General features: G+C 38.9%; 2 protein-coding genes across 2 annotated transcripts; both read left to right on the forward strand.

Moving 5' to 3' along the window:
• Positions 1 to 5,466: 5,466 nt before the first annotated feature.
• On the forward strand, positions 5,467 to 6,704 carry LOC112174203. Its single transcript, XM_024311940.2, has one exon. The coding sequence runs from the start codon at positions 5,586 to 5,588 to the stop codon at positions 6,261 to 6,263; it is 678 nt and encodes a 225-aa protein (XP_024167708.1). The 5' UTR covers positions 5,467 to 5,585; the 3' UTR covers positions 6,264 to 6,704.
• Positions 6,705 to 10,872: 4,168 nt separating this feature from the next.
• LOC112173624 (calcium uptake protein, mitochondrial) lies at positions 10,873 to 14,517 on the forward strand. Its single transcript, XM_024311309.2, has 7 exons — positions 10,873 to 11,332; positions 11,421 to 11,488; positions 12,236 to 12,459; positions 12,543 to 12,626; positions 12,714 to 12,927; positions 13,583 to 13,879; positions 14,102 to 14,517. The coding sequence occupies exons 1-7, from the start codon at positions 10,990 to 10,992 to the stop codon at positions 14,270 to 14,272; spliced, it is 1,401 nt and encodes a 466-aa protein (XP_024167077.1). The 5' UTR covers positions 10,873 to 10,989; the 3' UTR covers positions 14,273 to 14,517.
• Positions 14,518 to 14,854: the final 337 nt, after the last annotated feature.

The following is a 14,854-nucleotide window of genomic DNA, read 5'->3' on the forward strand; positions in this document are numbered from 1 at the left end:
CATTCCAGAACCAAGCATATCAAAGTTGATTATCATTATGTGAGGGATAAGGTTGTTTGACAAGAGCTGGCAGTTTCTTATGTTTCTATTGATGACCAAACAACTACATTTTCACCAAGGGTTTATCTACTCAGCGTTTCCAATTTCTTGCATCCAAGCTTCCGGTCCGTGCTCGTCCTCTCAGCTTGCGGGGATATGATAACCAAGATAGATAGTCCAGCTTGATAGTCCAGATTGCAGGTACTTCAATATCATTTACTCTATGAATCAATGGCAGATCCTAAATCAAAGAGTATTGATTTCCTGACAGTATCTGCTTTCAATCCAATATATTCTGTAAATCAATCAATCAGTTCTTACCTTAGATAGACTATAATCCTTGTATAAATCTAGGCTTTGTACTGTAAAGCAATCATAAAATTACAACAGATTATTCCAATCTTTTCTTCTGTTCTTTAGTGCCTCCTATGGATGGATCGGAAAGCCTTGAATTCCTCCCCAATTGATCCATATCAATCACGGAGGATCTGTAGTTTAAAGTTTCTTCCTCCTCAAGTTCTCAACCAATTTCTTAGAACATTCCCACCACCATCAATTTGACTATTGGAGTAATCATTAGTCTTCTTATAATTCAAGACACCTACTACAGGGCTTATGTTGTCATGGACAAGACAATAATGTAGCATCTTATTTCATAGGGTATCCAAACCAATATGAAGTTACCAAAGGGTGAAAACTATTCTTTGCTTCAAGCAATCATTTATGTAGCCATCAATAAGAGTCATCCGTCCCCTAAACTTTGCCAAAGGGCAAAGGGATACACACACACACCAAGTCATAGCTATTGACTTAACCTAATAAGCACACCGAATCAATAAAAAATGTATCGACACGATAAGGTTTTATGTTCCCTTCTCAATTTTGACAAGTTTTTTATTATACCTCTTAAACAAATTTATACTTTGAGATTTCTGATACACTTATTCAATCACTATGAGGTTCAGATGGCTAAGTTTGTATATCTTTAACCTTTCTCTAATGGGGTTCGAACCCCCACTTGCCCATTTTTCTATGTTTTATGCCTCTTTTTTTTCCACCCATTTTCTTCTCCATTCTTCTTTGCTTACAATATTTTCTTCTCTTGTTTCTTTTGCTCTTTCCCCCTTTTTTTTTTTTTTTCTCCCAAGTCTTTATTAAAGAAAAAAAAAATCTTTTTTAATTCTCAGTGTCTCAAAAATTTTAGAAACAAAGACATTTTAGATTAGTTCACCTCATTTTTGTATCCTGAATCCGCCGTTGACTACTGTAAGTTAAAAATCAAGTTTTATTCTATGGCCTGTCTCAACTCTCACGCAACAAAACTATGGAACTGTTAAGACATGTATAACTGTATAAGAATCAAGGTCCCCAAGAGACCAAGGCATATAGAAGAATGGGACAATCCTTCCGAGTGCTTTGCTTTTCAGAGCTACTTTAGGTCATGGTCAAAAGTTGAGACTATTTTCACTCTTTTGTAAAAGGTTGCTTTCTTTTCTCCTAGCTAGCTCCTAAGCACAAAACCAAGATTATAGAATCATCTGCAACACCTCGCCTATGTGACTACTACATCAAATTAAAATAAGGCTGCTTTACTTAATTACTTTGGGTCACTTCCATGACCATACAGTTGTCATATTCTCGATACTCTATTATCATCCTCCGCTTCCTTATTAAGGTTTCGTTTGTTTCGCGGATTTGAGGACTTGGGAAATGAAAGTTATTCATTTCCTTTGTTTGGTAACCACAAACTCCGGAAATGCTTTCCTGACATAGGGGAAAGTTGGGGGTAAACTCATTCCACTCAAACTTCATGAGATTGAGTTTCCCATCTCATTTCCTAGCATTAATTGCAATAATTTTAGACAATAATACCCCATCATTAATTGCTTGAGTACCCTTGGTAGTGTTGAAAATTCAAATAGTCTTTCCTGGATACTTTCCCTGCTTTACCAAACACAGGAAAGGAAATCTGACAGGAACTTTAGTTTCCTTTCCCCACGGAACAGACAAGGGAATTGATTTCCGTTTCGTGAACCAAATAAGGCCTTAGTCTACCTCCATATCTCCTTGAATATCACAACAACTTGTATTGATACCCCATAAAACCTTTGTTTAAAGCTCATGACCTTATCCTTGAAGAGCACTAAGTGACAACAAGACCTGGTAAAAGATATGCACCAAGTACTTAAATCATTCTACAAGAATAGTGTTTTAAACTATTCAGGGCTACACTCGATCCCCATTTGACAAATGTGAAGTTATCTATTGTCTATTGATGAGAATTAAGGACTGCAACTTATAATATAGGCCGGTTGAATCTTATACTGTGGAAGGACGCAAGTTTCCTAGTTAAGGGTGAAACGCCCAATGATTAGCTAGCTAATAACCTTCTGTAAGATTTTCCAACAGATCTGCAAATTGGATAGAATGAACACCAGCATAGTTTAATATTTTCTTGGGTAATATCACAAATTATTATCTAGCAGAAGGAGACGATAGCTATGAGATATAGTAGGTTAAGTTTGGTCAAATTATCCAAGATAATGCTTAACCTCTAAAATCGATTAATGAGGTACCTACAGTACCAAATCACCCAAAACCTAGTCTTAGCAATAGCAACTAAGGAGAGGGGATAAAAAACACTCAGATTAATTCAATTTTCACCGGGGCAGATCTTAATCATGATTGGAGAGGGGGAGGAAGACGGATATCTGTTTCGAGGGGAGACATTAATATGAGAGTTTGGATGCCTAGTTGTTTGACATACTGAAGTTCAGACACCATTTATAATACCACACCATTTTATCTTAAGTTCTTAACTGCATCTCATATTCTCATTTCAAGCAAAACACTTGCACTATTAGCCACGCAGTCAAATAATGCAGAAAATAAAAGAATCAAACTGTTCCTAGGTTTCATTCTTTTACGGATTGTGATGTTAAGAGGGCTAAATTATGATATTAAGTACAAGATAAAAGAATCAAATTGTTCGTAGGTTTCATTCTTTACCGGATTGTGATATTAAGTGGGCTAAATTATGATATTAAGTATGACATTTGAGTTCGTCAAGTTGCAGAGTACTAATTAGGTCACCAACTCTAGGTTTCCCAATATGTTAGTGGCAGGAGTCAGAAGTCAGAACAGAATGAACTTGAACCACTATGAGCCATACGCATTAATGCAGAAATACAGGGAATTTCAATCACCATCATCGTCCATCACCACCATATATCCTGGTGGAACCCTTCCTTCTTTTTGAAGAAGAGCTTTTGCATACGACCCCTAATAGAATAGGTAGGTATATTTCACTTGGTCCCCAAATCAGAATTGGGCGAAGAGTTTATGCCAAATTTAATTAGGTTCAAAACTGCCCAACTAATTAGTTTGGGGTTTGGAAATTCTTCTTCATCAACTTTCACTTTTCCATGCATTTTTGCTTGTGAAACAAGGAATCTGATTACCCTTTTGCTCACTAGCCTTGGAAATCGTTTATGCATATGTATGAATGAAGTTATATTCAAGAATCCAGAATTGGTTGTTTCAATAAAATCTGCAGGGTAAAGATTAGTCTATTCTCTCCGCCTTCTTCTGCATCTTCTTGTTCTTCTTCTTCAATCCTAAGACATGTTGACCAATTTGAATTAGTCTATTAAAGCAGCCATTCATTTCAACTTGATCATTAATTCAATAGTCAATGCTAAACAGGTTACACATGAGAGAATTGGGATGTAGTTCTAGCCTGATGCGTATGTAATTGTTTACTAATCCATGTGTGGGGACTCTAGTGTCCGTACAAGAACCGTCACTTAAGTTTTTTTTTTTTTTTTTGCAAGCTTACAAATGATAATTACATTATAGTGATTATACAAGGCACAACGTTAAAACATCTAATCTCAGTAGAAAGTTATCAAACCATCTAGATCAAGATAAGCTCAATTCTCTTCTCCATTCTAAAGCTCAATTTTGATAGTTTAGTTAGATTGGTTGTAAACATGTCATTTGTGTTGTGCAAGATCTAGTAATTTAGCACCAGCTCTCATAATAGGTGGTCCTGGAGTACCACGTGGCACTGCTATGTGGTGGTCCCAACCAATAATATCACTAGAATGTGGTGGGATCCATGCAGGGGTGAAAAAAGAAAAGAAAAATTAATTTAAGATACCAATCAGAAATCATTACGAGTCACATGGGCCAATAATATCATTCCGGACCACTACGTGTACTATAGTCCAGGACCATGTAATAATTTCCCTAAAGTCGCATAGGTAAACACATTTTCTTTGAGTTTCTTCTACTTGTAGAAAGTGAATTTAAAGATATTATAAATTTGCATTCAAAGTTGGTACGTGATTTATTCTAAAAAAAAAAAAAAATCATTAGTCAACCCCACCCTTACATATGTTAGTGAGAATCGAACTCATGACCTTTACAAAATTGGTACGTGATTCATTTAGTATATCACAAATTTATGTAATTATGGCATTGTGCATCAGAATAATTTTTTCTTTAATATCTTCAAGTAACGTAATAGTAACAATTCACAACATGCTAAATTGAGCAATAATCATTACTCTACCAATTTAACTTATATATGTTTTTTTTTGGTTGAATCGTAATTTGACACTTTGATTACCAATAACTAAAATTGTATGAATGACAAGCTTCCCATTCATCAAAAGAAAGTAGATCCAACTATTCAAAAACATAATCAAATCGAATCAATGTATGTATGGTAAAAAATATTGAAAAAAGAAAAAGAAAAGAAGAGTGCTTTTCAAAGAAGATTTGAAAAAAGAAATCTCTAGAGGACAAGATGTGCACACTTAATTGAGCATTACAAAGACCACGCCACCTAACGAAATGAATTTCAACCTAAAAGGACCTAACTCATCATTATTATTGGGAACAACCCAATCACAATACAGTTATGCACCCCATTTTTTTTTATCTCCGCATCTCAAACTTCTCAATAACGTCATTTCAAAAAAAAAAAAAAAAACTTCTCAATAACGTAAACAAGAAACCCAAAACCTACCAGTCTTCTCTTTAAAAAAAAAGGAAAAAAACAAAAAAACAGAAAAACCTAGGACAGTAGGAGGAAAAAGGTAAAAGTCCGGGTCAGTTTGGGAATTCCACTAAGAACCAGCCAATGGCAAGCCGTAATTAAGGTAACGGACCTGGGCTTCTGGTACATTCACGTGCCAGCGTTTCCAAACGTGGCAGGCTCTCCAGTAAAAGCTGTTGGACAAGCGGCTCCAACCCTCGTCCTTTTGCTCCAGGTCCCTATCACCACAGCCGTTGGATAAGATTCCCAACGTCTAGAGAAACCACCACACTGTACAGAGAAATCCCCAAATCACCACTCAACTTCCAACTAATTCCCACCCGCCCTCGCCCCTCAGATCTATAAAACCCGCCCTTGAGACTCGTTAGGTTTGCCAAACCAATCCCCCAAAGGGGCCCTTAGGGCAAAAGAAAGAAAAAAAAAACCTCCCCCCGCTCTCATATTCTCCTCCTTCTCACCTTTTCTCTCTCTAAACTCTCCAATGGCAACTGCATCTGCTTCATCTTCCCGAACCAGAACCCGGTCCAGTGGACCAGTTCTTCGCTCTCTTTCACCCTCTGGAAGGTTCTACACCGGCTCTTCCAATGCCTCAATCCAATCCACCGCTTCGGCTTTCGCCTCCTCCACCAGCTCCAGCTTCTCGTCTCGGTCGTCCGCCTTTTTCAACAACCACCAGGACCACCAGAGCCACTACCACCACACCGACTACCACCACCACCGTTCGGCTTCACCGACACGTGTCAATCTCTACACCTCCAGTGCTCTGTCACCAGCAGTCCGCTTCTCCATCGAGCACCGCTCCATCTCCCCAAACCGATCCATCACCGCTTCCAAGAAGAACGGCCCCATCGCGGCGGCCAGGAAGACGTGTATGTGCTCGCCGACGAATCATCCAGGCTCGTTTCGCTGCAGTCTTCACAAGAATCAAGGGAGTGCGAATCATCACAGCCACAATCAGACGCCGTATCCCAACAACAGGCTGAACATGCGTCGATCTGCCATGACGAACTCGCTGGTTCGAATCAGCGGCGTCGAGGGCGAGTGGGTGAAGAGAGCCTTGACGGCTCTGATTCGTCCTTCTTCGCACCAGCAGAGGCGGAGAGCCGGGTTCCAGCCACGGCAGAGCAGACTCTCCGTCATGTCCAAGGCCGGTTGCTGAGTGATGGATCTCTCTGAATTTTTTTGTGTACAGAGCGACACAGGTTGGTTATTTTCCGGTCATTTCTCTATTTTTGCGATCTTAGATTCCGGTGAGTCAACTCCGAGCAGCCGCAAGTGAACAGATCCGAGCACATCAGATCCAAGGCTCTTGCTCAGTCCAGCTCAACTGGGACGAATTTTGAAGCGGTGGCGCCGAGTCAACCCGGCGAGTTTTGTGCGCTACTGAACGCCAGCTCGAAACAACACTGTTGAAGAGAAACTCCATATTTGTACAGTTGAAATGATATGATTTGCTATGGAAATTGGAAGGAACAATTTTCGGAACCATTTAATCTAATCCATCCCTTAAAAATCTCCAAAATAAAATGTTAATCAAGGGAGATCCCTAGCAGATCTTCGGGTAATAATTTCAATTGTAGAACCGGTTCAGTTTGGTTCTCGATTTTGTCACACAGCCGTTACATCCATTTGTGTTTGCAGCGTTTGGGGTTCGTATTGTTCACCGTTGTGTTTACCCGTTCACCGTCCCGTTCAGTGGATCGTACCTTTCACTGCCCCGTGCAGTTCCGTTCCGTTCCGTTCCGTTCCGTTCGGTGGTTCGTAACGTTCACCGTCCCGTTCCGTTCAGTTGTTCGTACCGTTCACCGTCCCGTTCAGTTCCGTTGCGTATGCTGCGTTCCGGTTACTCCGCCGTATTGTTTAGCAGGTTGCGTTGGGTTTATGCCAGGTATATTCCTTCATTTATTTCATTATTCTTCTTTGTTATTCTTGTCTGGTTAATGTCATTGCCGTCCTTTGAATTTTGAATTTTATTCTTTTCTTGAGCTGGGTGCGTCTGTTGCAGGCAAGATATTTGACTATTTTGATGGACTTTTGAAGGTTGAAATGTTGAAAAATATGACTTTGGAAAACTGGATTTCTATGAGGCTGTGTCTCCAGTGACATTGATGAAAGGAACAATGACTTCAGGACAGTAAAAGGTTAAAAAGAAGAAGAAGAAGCTCGATCCTAACTGTAATAAATGTGACAAAAACGAAATTCAATAAGAATATTCTTTAACATGGTAACTCCGATATTTACCAAACAAGAATCCAAGAGTAAAGGTAAGAGTGTGTTTGGATGAGGGAAAAAATGATGGAATTTAATTGAAACTGAGGATTTCATAATTTCTAAAAACCAATTCCCTCGTTTGGCATTATCAGATTGGAAATTTTCGCTATTTAAATTCCTCACTTCAATTTCCACCAAAATAGGTGTCATTTACGAATTCCTTTGCAGTATTCAATTTTTATTTCGACTTTTTTCTATTTTATCTTTTTATTTGTTTTAAACTTTCTTAATGTATTACACATTTCAAATCCTAAATAGATGCAACCAAACAATAGAAATTGCAATTAATAGAATTTTAGATTGATGAAATTAAAGATTCCATCATTTATAAATTTCTACGGATTTTATAATTTTCTCATCCAAACACACCATAAAGGAAATTCTAAATAAAAAAAGAATCTTTAGGGGACCAAACTTATTAATGAGAAAATAACTGGCATGTTTGGGAAGCAAGAAAGTAATGGCAGAAGATGACCTGGAAATTTGAAGGCAGAAGGCTGGAAACCACCATTAATATCACCTCTCACCAGGCGTTAAATTTTGACGTCAGGCGTGATCGGTGCCGTGATTGGAAAACAAAAAAGAAAAAAAGAAAAAGAAAAAGAAAAAAAAAAAAAAAAAAAAAAGGTAAAAAGAGAATCTTGAATGGGAGTTATGGACACTAGAAATGCTACATAATAATGGGTGATGATGACGTATGCAGCCACATGGCATCATGGCTCCGTCTCATGACTCATGAGAAGCATCTCCAACCTCAAGCTGAAAATCTTTTTCAACCTTTTGAGGTGGCTGGTTGCGATGTCCATATCAATATTCTTTACAGAAACTTGTTGCAGCTGGCAGCCATGATCTAATACGACGTCGTTGGCGGGGATGAGGCGATAAACACCCACCCTTCTTGTGTGGAGCGCATATGGGGTCACAATGTTAAACCAAACTCTTGTTCCGGGTCGAGGTTGACGTCTCGCTCCTTATTCTAGATTTACTGGTGTTACAATTCTACATGGAAATTGGATTGAACCAAATTGGCAGTTTCCTATTCCTGTGGTTGAGATTCTTTGAATCTACTTTTCCATATCGGATACAGGTGAGGTCAGGTTTGCGTGGGAGGCTGGGAGCTACATGCTTCCAAACGTGATCTCAGGGCATACACATGAATTCACATCAAATTTTATGTCAAGTGGTGTGGAGGCGTGAAGCTGATGATGCTGTTGTTATTCGACTAAAAAATTTGTTGACGGAAAAGATGATTTCACGGTTTTTGCACCTTTTTTGAGTGAATATTTTATTTTCATAATGAACAATAAAATCCGATAAAACAGTGTTTAATGTGTAAATATAGAGAGCCGAGAAGAGAAAGCAAACGAAGAAAAGTGTGTAATAACTATTAGCTAATCACATATATGTCGCATGATACATTATCTTTGGTTGAGATATAACAATAGGTTTTTAAAAACATGTTACCTAAAGGGTTTGCTCTGCTAGGGTTGGGAGAGTGCCACCTTCGGCCTCTCTGTACCTTCCTCCATCATCGATGGAGTGCTGTTTCGGTACCGCTCTCGATGTCAGTTATCTCTCATATGGCTCCTGTCGTGCCCATTATCAGGTCATGTGTCGCATGTCACCCTGTGACCGTTTCTTCTTCCCAGATCTTCTCTGACCGGGCCACCGTTCAAAGGGGAGAAGCCATGGCTGCACTGCTTTCTGGGATCGGGTCTGCACCGAGAGTCGAGAGTCTTTGGCCAACTCGGGCACGACTCAAGTCTTCGACGTGCGGCTTTGGTTTGGTGGTGTTGTGGCTAAGTGAGGGAATTTGCCAGGGTTCGACCCAGTTTCCTGGTGCGTTGGAGCTGCAATTAAAGAGGAGCAAAGATTGTACTCTTGGCCGGATCAGCGTTCCGGTTGGTGGTATTGGTGGCGGAGATCGGCGTCGAGTTGGTGGGGCTGGGATGCTCCTTCTTCGACAAAGGGTGGTGGAGCAGAGATCGAGGTCGTGGTCAGGGAAGGGAAGGGATGGTGCGAAGTGAGATTTTGGGTGCCCAAAGCAGGTTGTGGATTTGGGCATTTGCTCTGTTGGACGGCCCAATTAGGGTTTTAGGTTGGGTCTTCATTATTGGGGCTTTGCAACTGGTGTATGAGCCCATTGCTGTTTGGGTTCTCATTTGGGATCCAGGAGACTTTCTATGGACCCTAAATTATTATGAACTTTGGATATGCTTCTTTGGTTACTTAGGTAGGAGATTGCTTTCTATTCGGTGTATTTTTTTGCATGGAGTAGGCAAGGTTGGTTACACTACCGCCGGTTACCTTGATAGAAGGTACCCTTCTATTTGACATATATATTTGGTCGAAGTATAGTTGGCTATACTATTGGTACCGTTTTACATAGTTCAGATTATGTCCGGTGCTTAATCAAATGCTTAATTGCATCCGTTAATACCCTTGTTGTGTTTTATTTCCGATACATTGTTGCATCTAGTATTGTTCTTGTTATTTTATATTTTGATGTAGTTTCTACATCTATAAGTTGTAATTTTTCTTATGACAATTATTAATAAAGTGGTTGACTGATTCTCTAAAAAAAATTTAAAAAAACAATTTGTTATATTACAACGCAATGACCAATAAAATAAGTTATCCTAGGGCAATACTATGTTAATAATTATTAATTAATATGCGAAAATAATGACAAAAAAGAAAATGCTAATGCAATCCCACCATTGTTCAATAAAATAAAATAAATAAATAAACTGATAACCTCCATGACTAAACAAACTCAGAAGATTTTTAAAAGATAAAAATGGATCCTAAAATATTACAAACTCCATAATTCAAAGCGACCGATCAAATGAAAGCCCAAGGCCGAATTCGGATCAAAACCCATGACGGGACTCGATCTACACCTTGAGCCCACTCAACAACCACGGCGGAACCCAATTTGACATTCAGATGACATTTACCCCTAAATTTGTTATTAACCCTCTCATCTGTCATATGAGGAAATCTTAGTTACCAACATAAAAAACTTCCAAGATCCATAACCCACATATCATGCTGTCTCTGTGTTCTTATGAGGATAACCCATCCCGTGTAATGATTACATAAAAATTCAAAAGCCCTAATTTTAAAAATGTTGAAGTACTTCATAATTAACCCTATCATTAACAACTAATAGAACTCCCCACCAGTTGTTAGAAGAGAAATACAAGAAGTGGCCGATCATAACAATATGACATTATTGATAGCTGACGAAGGACTCGTTAAGAACGGAGAAGATTATTGGTCTCCAATTTGGGTTTAGGAGTTAATATAAAATGGTTAGGCTGAAAACGAGCTCAATTTATCATAAAACATGTTTGGGCCAGGCTACCCGCGCTAATGTAATTGTTGGGTTCTCCGCGCGCCAAACCTAGTTAAGCCCGCCCCGCCACCGATCAATCCGCCAACCTACCATAACTACCATGTGCGCGTACGCCCGCGGTTTTAACCAAATCAGACGGCCCCTAAAAAAAACAAAATCATACTCCAACAACTGACCCTGCTTTACGTCGTCGTCTCTGCACATCCCAAAACTCTTGACTCTTCATCTCTGCAAAATTTGGCGCAATTTTCCCATGTCCCTCAGACGATCCGCACCGTCGATCTACCAACGGCTCCATATCTCCCAGCTGTCCACAGCCCCACAGCCTTCTTCGCCGCTCTCTCTGATCAGCAGCGTCTCGGGCTTTAGCTCTAACCCTCACGAAAACCCCCAAAACTCGTACCTCAAATGGATCTCGGGCATCGCGGTCGGGTCGGGCCTAGGGTTGCTCTACTGGTCTAATCCCGATTCCGATTTCTTCAAGAAGTCGTCGCTGGCTTTCGCTGACTGGTCAACCGGTTTGGAGGGCCGGCCGACGCGTTCTTTGCTGCAGAAATTATCTTTACCTGAAATTAAGGCCAAGTTTCTCTTTGGAGGTTTGGATTTTTTTTATTTTATTAATTTCATTTTCTCTTGTATTTTTGCGTCGAATTTGTTTTTAATTTTTTGATTGGTTTGTTACAGATGCCTATAGGAGAAGGATTTTCTTCAACTATGAGAAGCGCATGAGGTTGCGGAGTCCGCCTGAGAAGGTACTCATTAATTTAATTTAATTTAATTTTTTTTTTTTTGGGGTACCTAGGTACTCATATTAATTATTACGCGGCCTATTGTTAATGAGTTTCTGCTATTGTTTAAAACTTTATGAGCACCTAATTTGGTATCTTATTCTTCGCAAATGTACTGGTATGTTAAGTACTTGTGATCCTGAAACAAATTTAGAACTGTATACTTATTGATAATTAGGTGGCGGATAGAAGACTTGATTTTGGATATAAGAAAGTAAGAAAATGTGGCATTGCTTTTAATATGTGTATAAATGAGAAATAAAAGAAATGTAGTTTAGTTGACAATGAGCTCATGGTTTGGGTTAGGATATGATGCCTGATTTCTGGGCAGGGAAGGGGATCGATTTCATAGGCTCAGGGCCTGGGTTACTAAGGCTATAGGATTTCAATTGCAATTATATACCTATGGTACACTTGTTAGATCTGATGTCAATACTTTTTTGGATGTTCTGTTAATATTTTATTATGTAGAAAGTTTATTTTGTTTTTTTTTTTAAGTTTTGTAAATAGATGTCTGACAACGAAATGGCCATTTAGTTAATTGTCTCTTTTATACCTTTTCTTTTGTTTCCTAAAAATAACATGTTCTCTTCTTCTCCCTTGACTTGCTTGAAAATTCAAGTCTAGATTATTTTAGAGAGCTTGATTATTGGGGCTTGAGTTTGTAAAAAATATTCCCTTCACGACCAATGTCTCTGCTGTTTCATATAGGTGTTCGAGTACTTTGCATCTTCGTGTACAGCAGAGGGAGAATTACTTATGAGACCAGAAGATCTCATGAGGGCAGTGGTTCCTGTTTTCCCTCCATCTGAATCCAACCTTGTTAGAGACGGGTATTTGAGAGGTGAAAGGAATCCTGGCGAGTTGCGCTGTTCGCCCTCAAGTTTTTTCATGCTTTTTGATGTAAACAGTGACGGATATATTTCCTTCAAAGAGTGAGTTGCTCTGTTTTCTTCATTTTTAATTTAAACAATGATACATTTTTTTTGCCACTTCTAACAAGTATTCCCTTTAACAGGTATATTTTCTTTGTAACACTACTAAGCATTCCAGAGTCCAGTTTCTATGTGACTTTCAAAATGTTTGACACTGACGATAGTGGGTAAGTACCTATAAATTTTTTTATCTATTTCCTTGATCTTTATTATATTTAGTACGGTTGTGACTTGAATGTTTGGATCATACGTAGAGAAATTGACCAGGAAGAATTCAAAAAAGTGATGGCATTGATGCGAGCCTGCAACAGACAGGGTGCTCAACACAGGGGTGGACTTCGATCTGGACTAAAAGTTAGGGGTTCTGTAGAAAACGGAGGGCTTGTGGAGTTCTTTTTTGGTGAAGATGGGAATGCTCGCCTTCAACTTGATAAATTTGTCAAGTTTTTGAGAGATTTACACAATGAAGTAAGATTGCAATCATTCTGTTCCCTAGACTTTTAGCTTTTTTGAAATATCCAATACACTGGTCTCTTGTTCAGCTTTTCTAGGTTTGTTGCATTTAGCATTCTACCTTCAGTCATGCTAGGATATATGCTTTTCCATGCAGCTTAGGTTCTGTTGAATTAAATTCACGTGGAATGAGTTAATAGTCAATAATTTAACCAAACTTAGCTATTGGAAATTGAAATCAGACTTGATTGATTTACAGCCGGTGCAAATGAATCTATTTTAGCTAGACAAATGGCAATACCCTGTCTAGGAAAATGTATAGTTGAATATACTGGAACCTCGTGATCACTCTCTATGTCTAAAAAGAACCGAAAATGCATTTTAGAGTGCTAATATACGCCTAGCAGAATATGCATGCTAATTTCAATTTGGACTAATATATATCAGAACTTACCAGATGTTTCAAGCTACACTCACCTTTTTATTCAATATGGTTTACACTTCTACGCTACGAAAAGAAAACAACTTTAGTTTAGGCTTTAGATACTAGAGATTCATAACTGACGAGTTAATTTCATTTTCAATTGCATCTTGCATTGTATGCAATGCACTTGTAGTTTGTTCTTATTTAAAATGCACATTGAATTTAAATACAAAGTTGTATTTGTAGATGCTGAGGTTGGAGTTTTCCCACTACGACTATAAAAAGCGAGGAACCATGGTGGCAAAGGATTTTGCATTATCCATGGTTGCATCCGCCGACATGCGTCATTTAAGCAGTTTGCTTGATCGGGTTGATAAATTGGACAATGTACCAGATCTTAGAGACACTCAGATCTCATTCGAGGAGTTCAAAAACTTTGCAGAGCTTCGCAAAAAATTGCAGCCATTTGCTTTGGCCCTTTTCAGCTACGGTAAAGCAAATGGCATGTTAACACGGGAGGATTTCAAACGAGCTGCATTTCTTGTAAGATACTAGTCTTTGTTACCTTGATTATAACTTTATTTCAGTCTATTATTAAAGCTCTACAAGATTCCCAGAATATTTTGGATGGGTTTGGGGAGCTGTTGCCTTTCATTGTTACTGATAAGATGTTGCTTTTCATAATTTGACATAGCCATTCTGATTATCTCAGGCAACAGATTATCAAGTATAAAATTATTATCATGATTTTGTTAATGAATGCAGGTGTGTGGCATAGCTCTCAGCGACGATGTGGTTGAAATCATCTTTCATGTGTTTGATTCGAATCAAGATGGAAATTTAAGCTTAGATGAGTTTGTTACCGTTCTAAGCCAGCGCGAAAGGGACATTGCTCAACCTGTGGAGACGGGAATCATGGTTCATGATTGGTTTTGATAGCCCAAGGAATCTAATCGTGTTGTAAATCCTAAAATGTAACCTGTAAGTAGTCTTAGATTAAGTTATAGCTCAAACAACTGCTATTGTCTGCGCATCGACGAGTCCCCAGTCTCCCTCTTTTTAGTGTAGTCTGGAGTTCCATTTTGTGTAGTGTGCATGAAGAATGCAGTTGAACCAATGACCGTAAGGCTTTTTTGTTTTATAGCTTGCTCCTGAATAAAAGAAACTCAGATTTGCTACGACTTGATCAGTTTTGGTTTTTATGAAAGTCGGGTTTTGTTTAGCATTATGAACTCGAAATGATTAATCGCAAATCTCAGAACAGATTACAGTTGAGCAGCAACTGGCATTGGCTTTGCTGTTGCCTACCCCATATGAGCTGCCAACACATGTAGGTCAGACATTTACATGATTATTAGCAGCATTATCTCAGCGATAGCAGCGCTACATCAGCCCCAACCTACCTTTACTCAATTATTCTGCACTTTACATCCCATTACTTGTGTAACACCAGTTCACTCTTACACCACGGTCATGATTAAACCAGAAATTTTTGGAATTATTGAGTTCTGCTAATCT

This window comes from Rosa chinensis, chromosome 6 (assembly GCF_002994745.2).
Source record: "Rosa chinensis cultivar Old Blush chromosome 6, RchiOBHm-V2, whole genome shotgun sequence".
Classification (NCBI taxonomy): domain Eukaryota; kingdom Viridiplantae; phylum Streptophyta; class Magnoliopsida; order Rosales; family Rosaceae; genus Rosa; species Rosa chinensis.

Excerpts from the sequence above, each read along its gene's own strand:
- LOC112173624 (XM_024311309.2), top strand. The coding sequence starts at position 10,990 with ATGTCCCTCAGACGATCCGCACCGTCGATCTACCAACGGCTCCATATC. Across the intron at positions 11,333-11,420 it reads GGCCAAGTTTCTCTTTGGAG|ATGCCTATAGGAGAAGGATT; the intron begins GTTTGGATTTTT and ends GGTTTGTTACAG. Across the intron at positions 11,489-12,235 it reads TGCGGAGTCCGCCTGAGAAG|GTGTTCGAGTACTTTGCATC; the intron begins GTACTCATTAAT and ends TGTTTCATATAG.
- LOC112174203 (XM_024311940.2), top strand. The coding sequence starts at position 5,586 with ATGGCAACTGCATCTGCTTCATCTTCCCGAACCAGAACCCGGTCCAGT.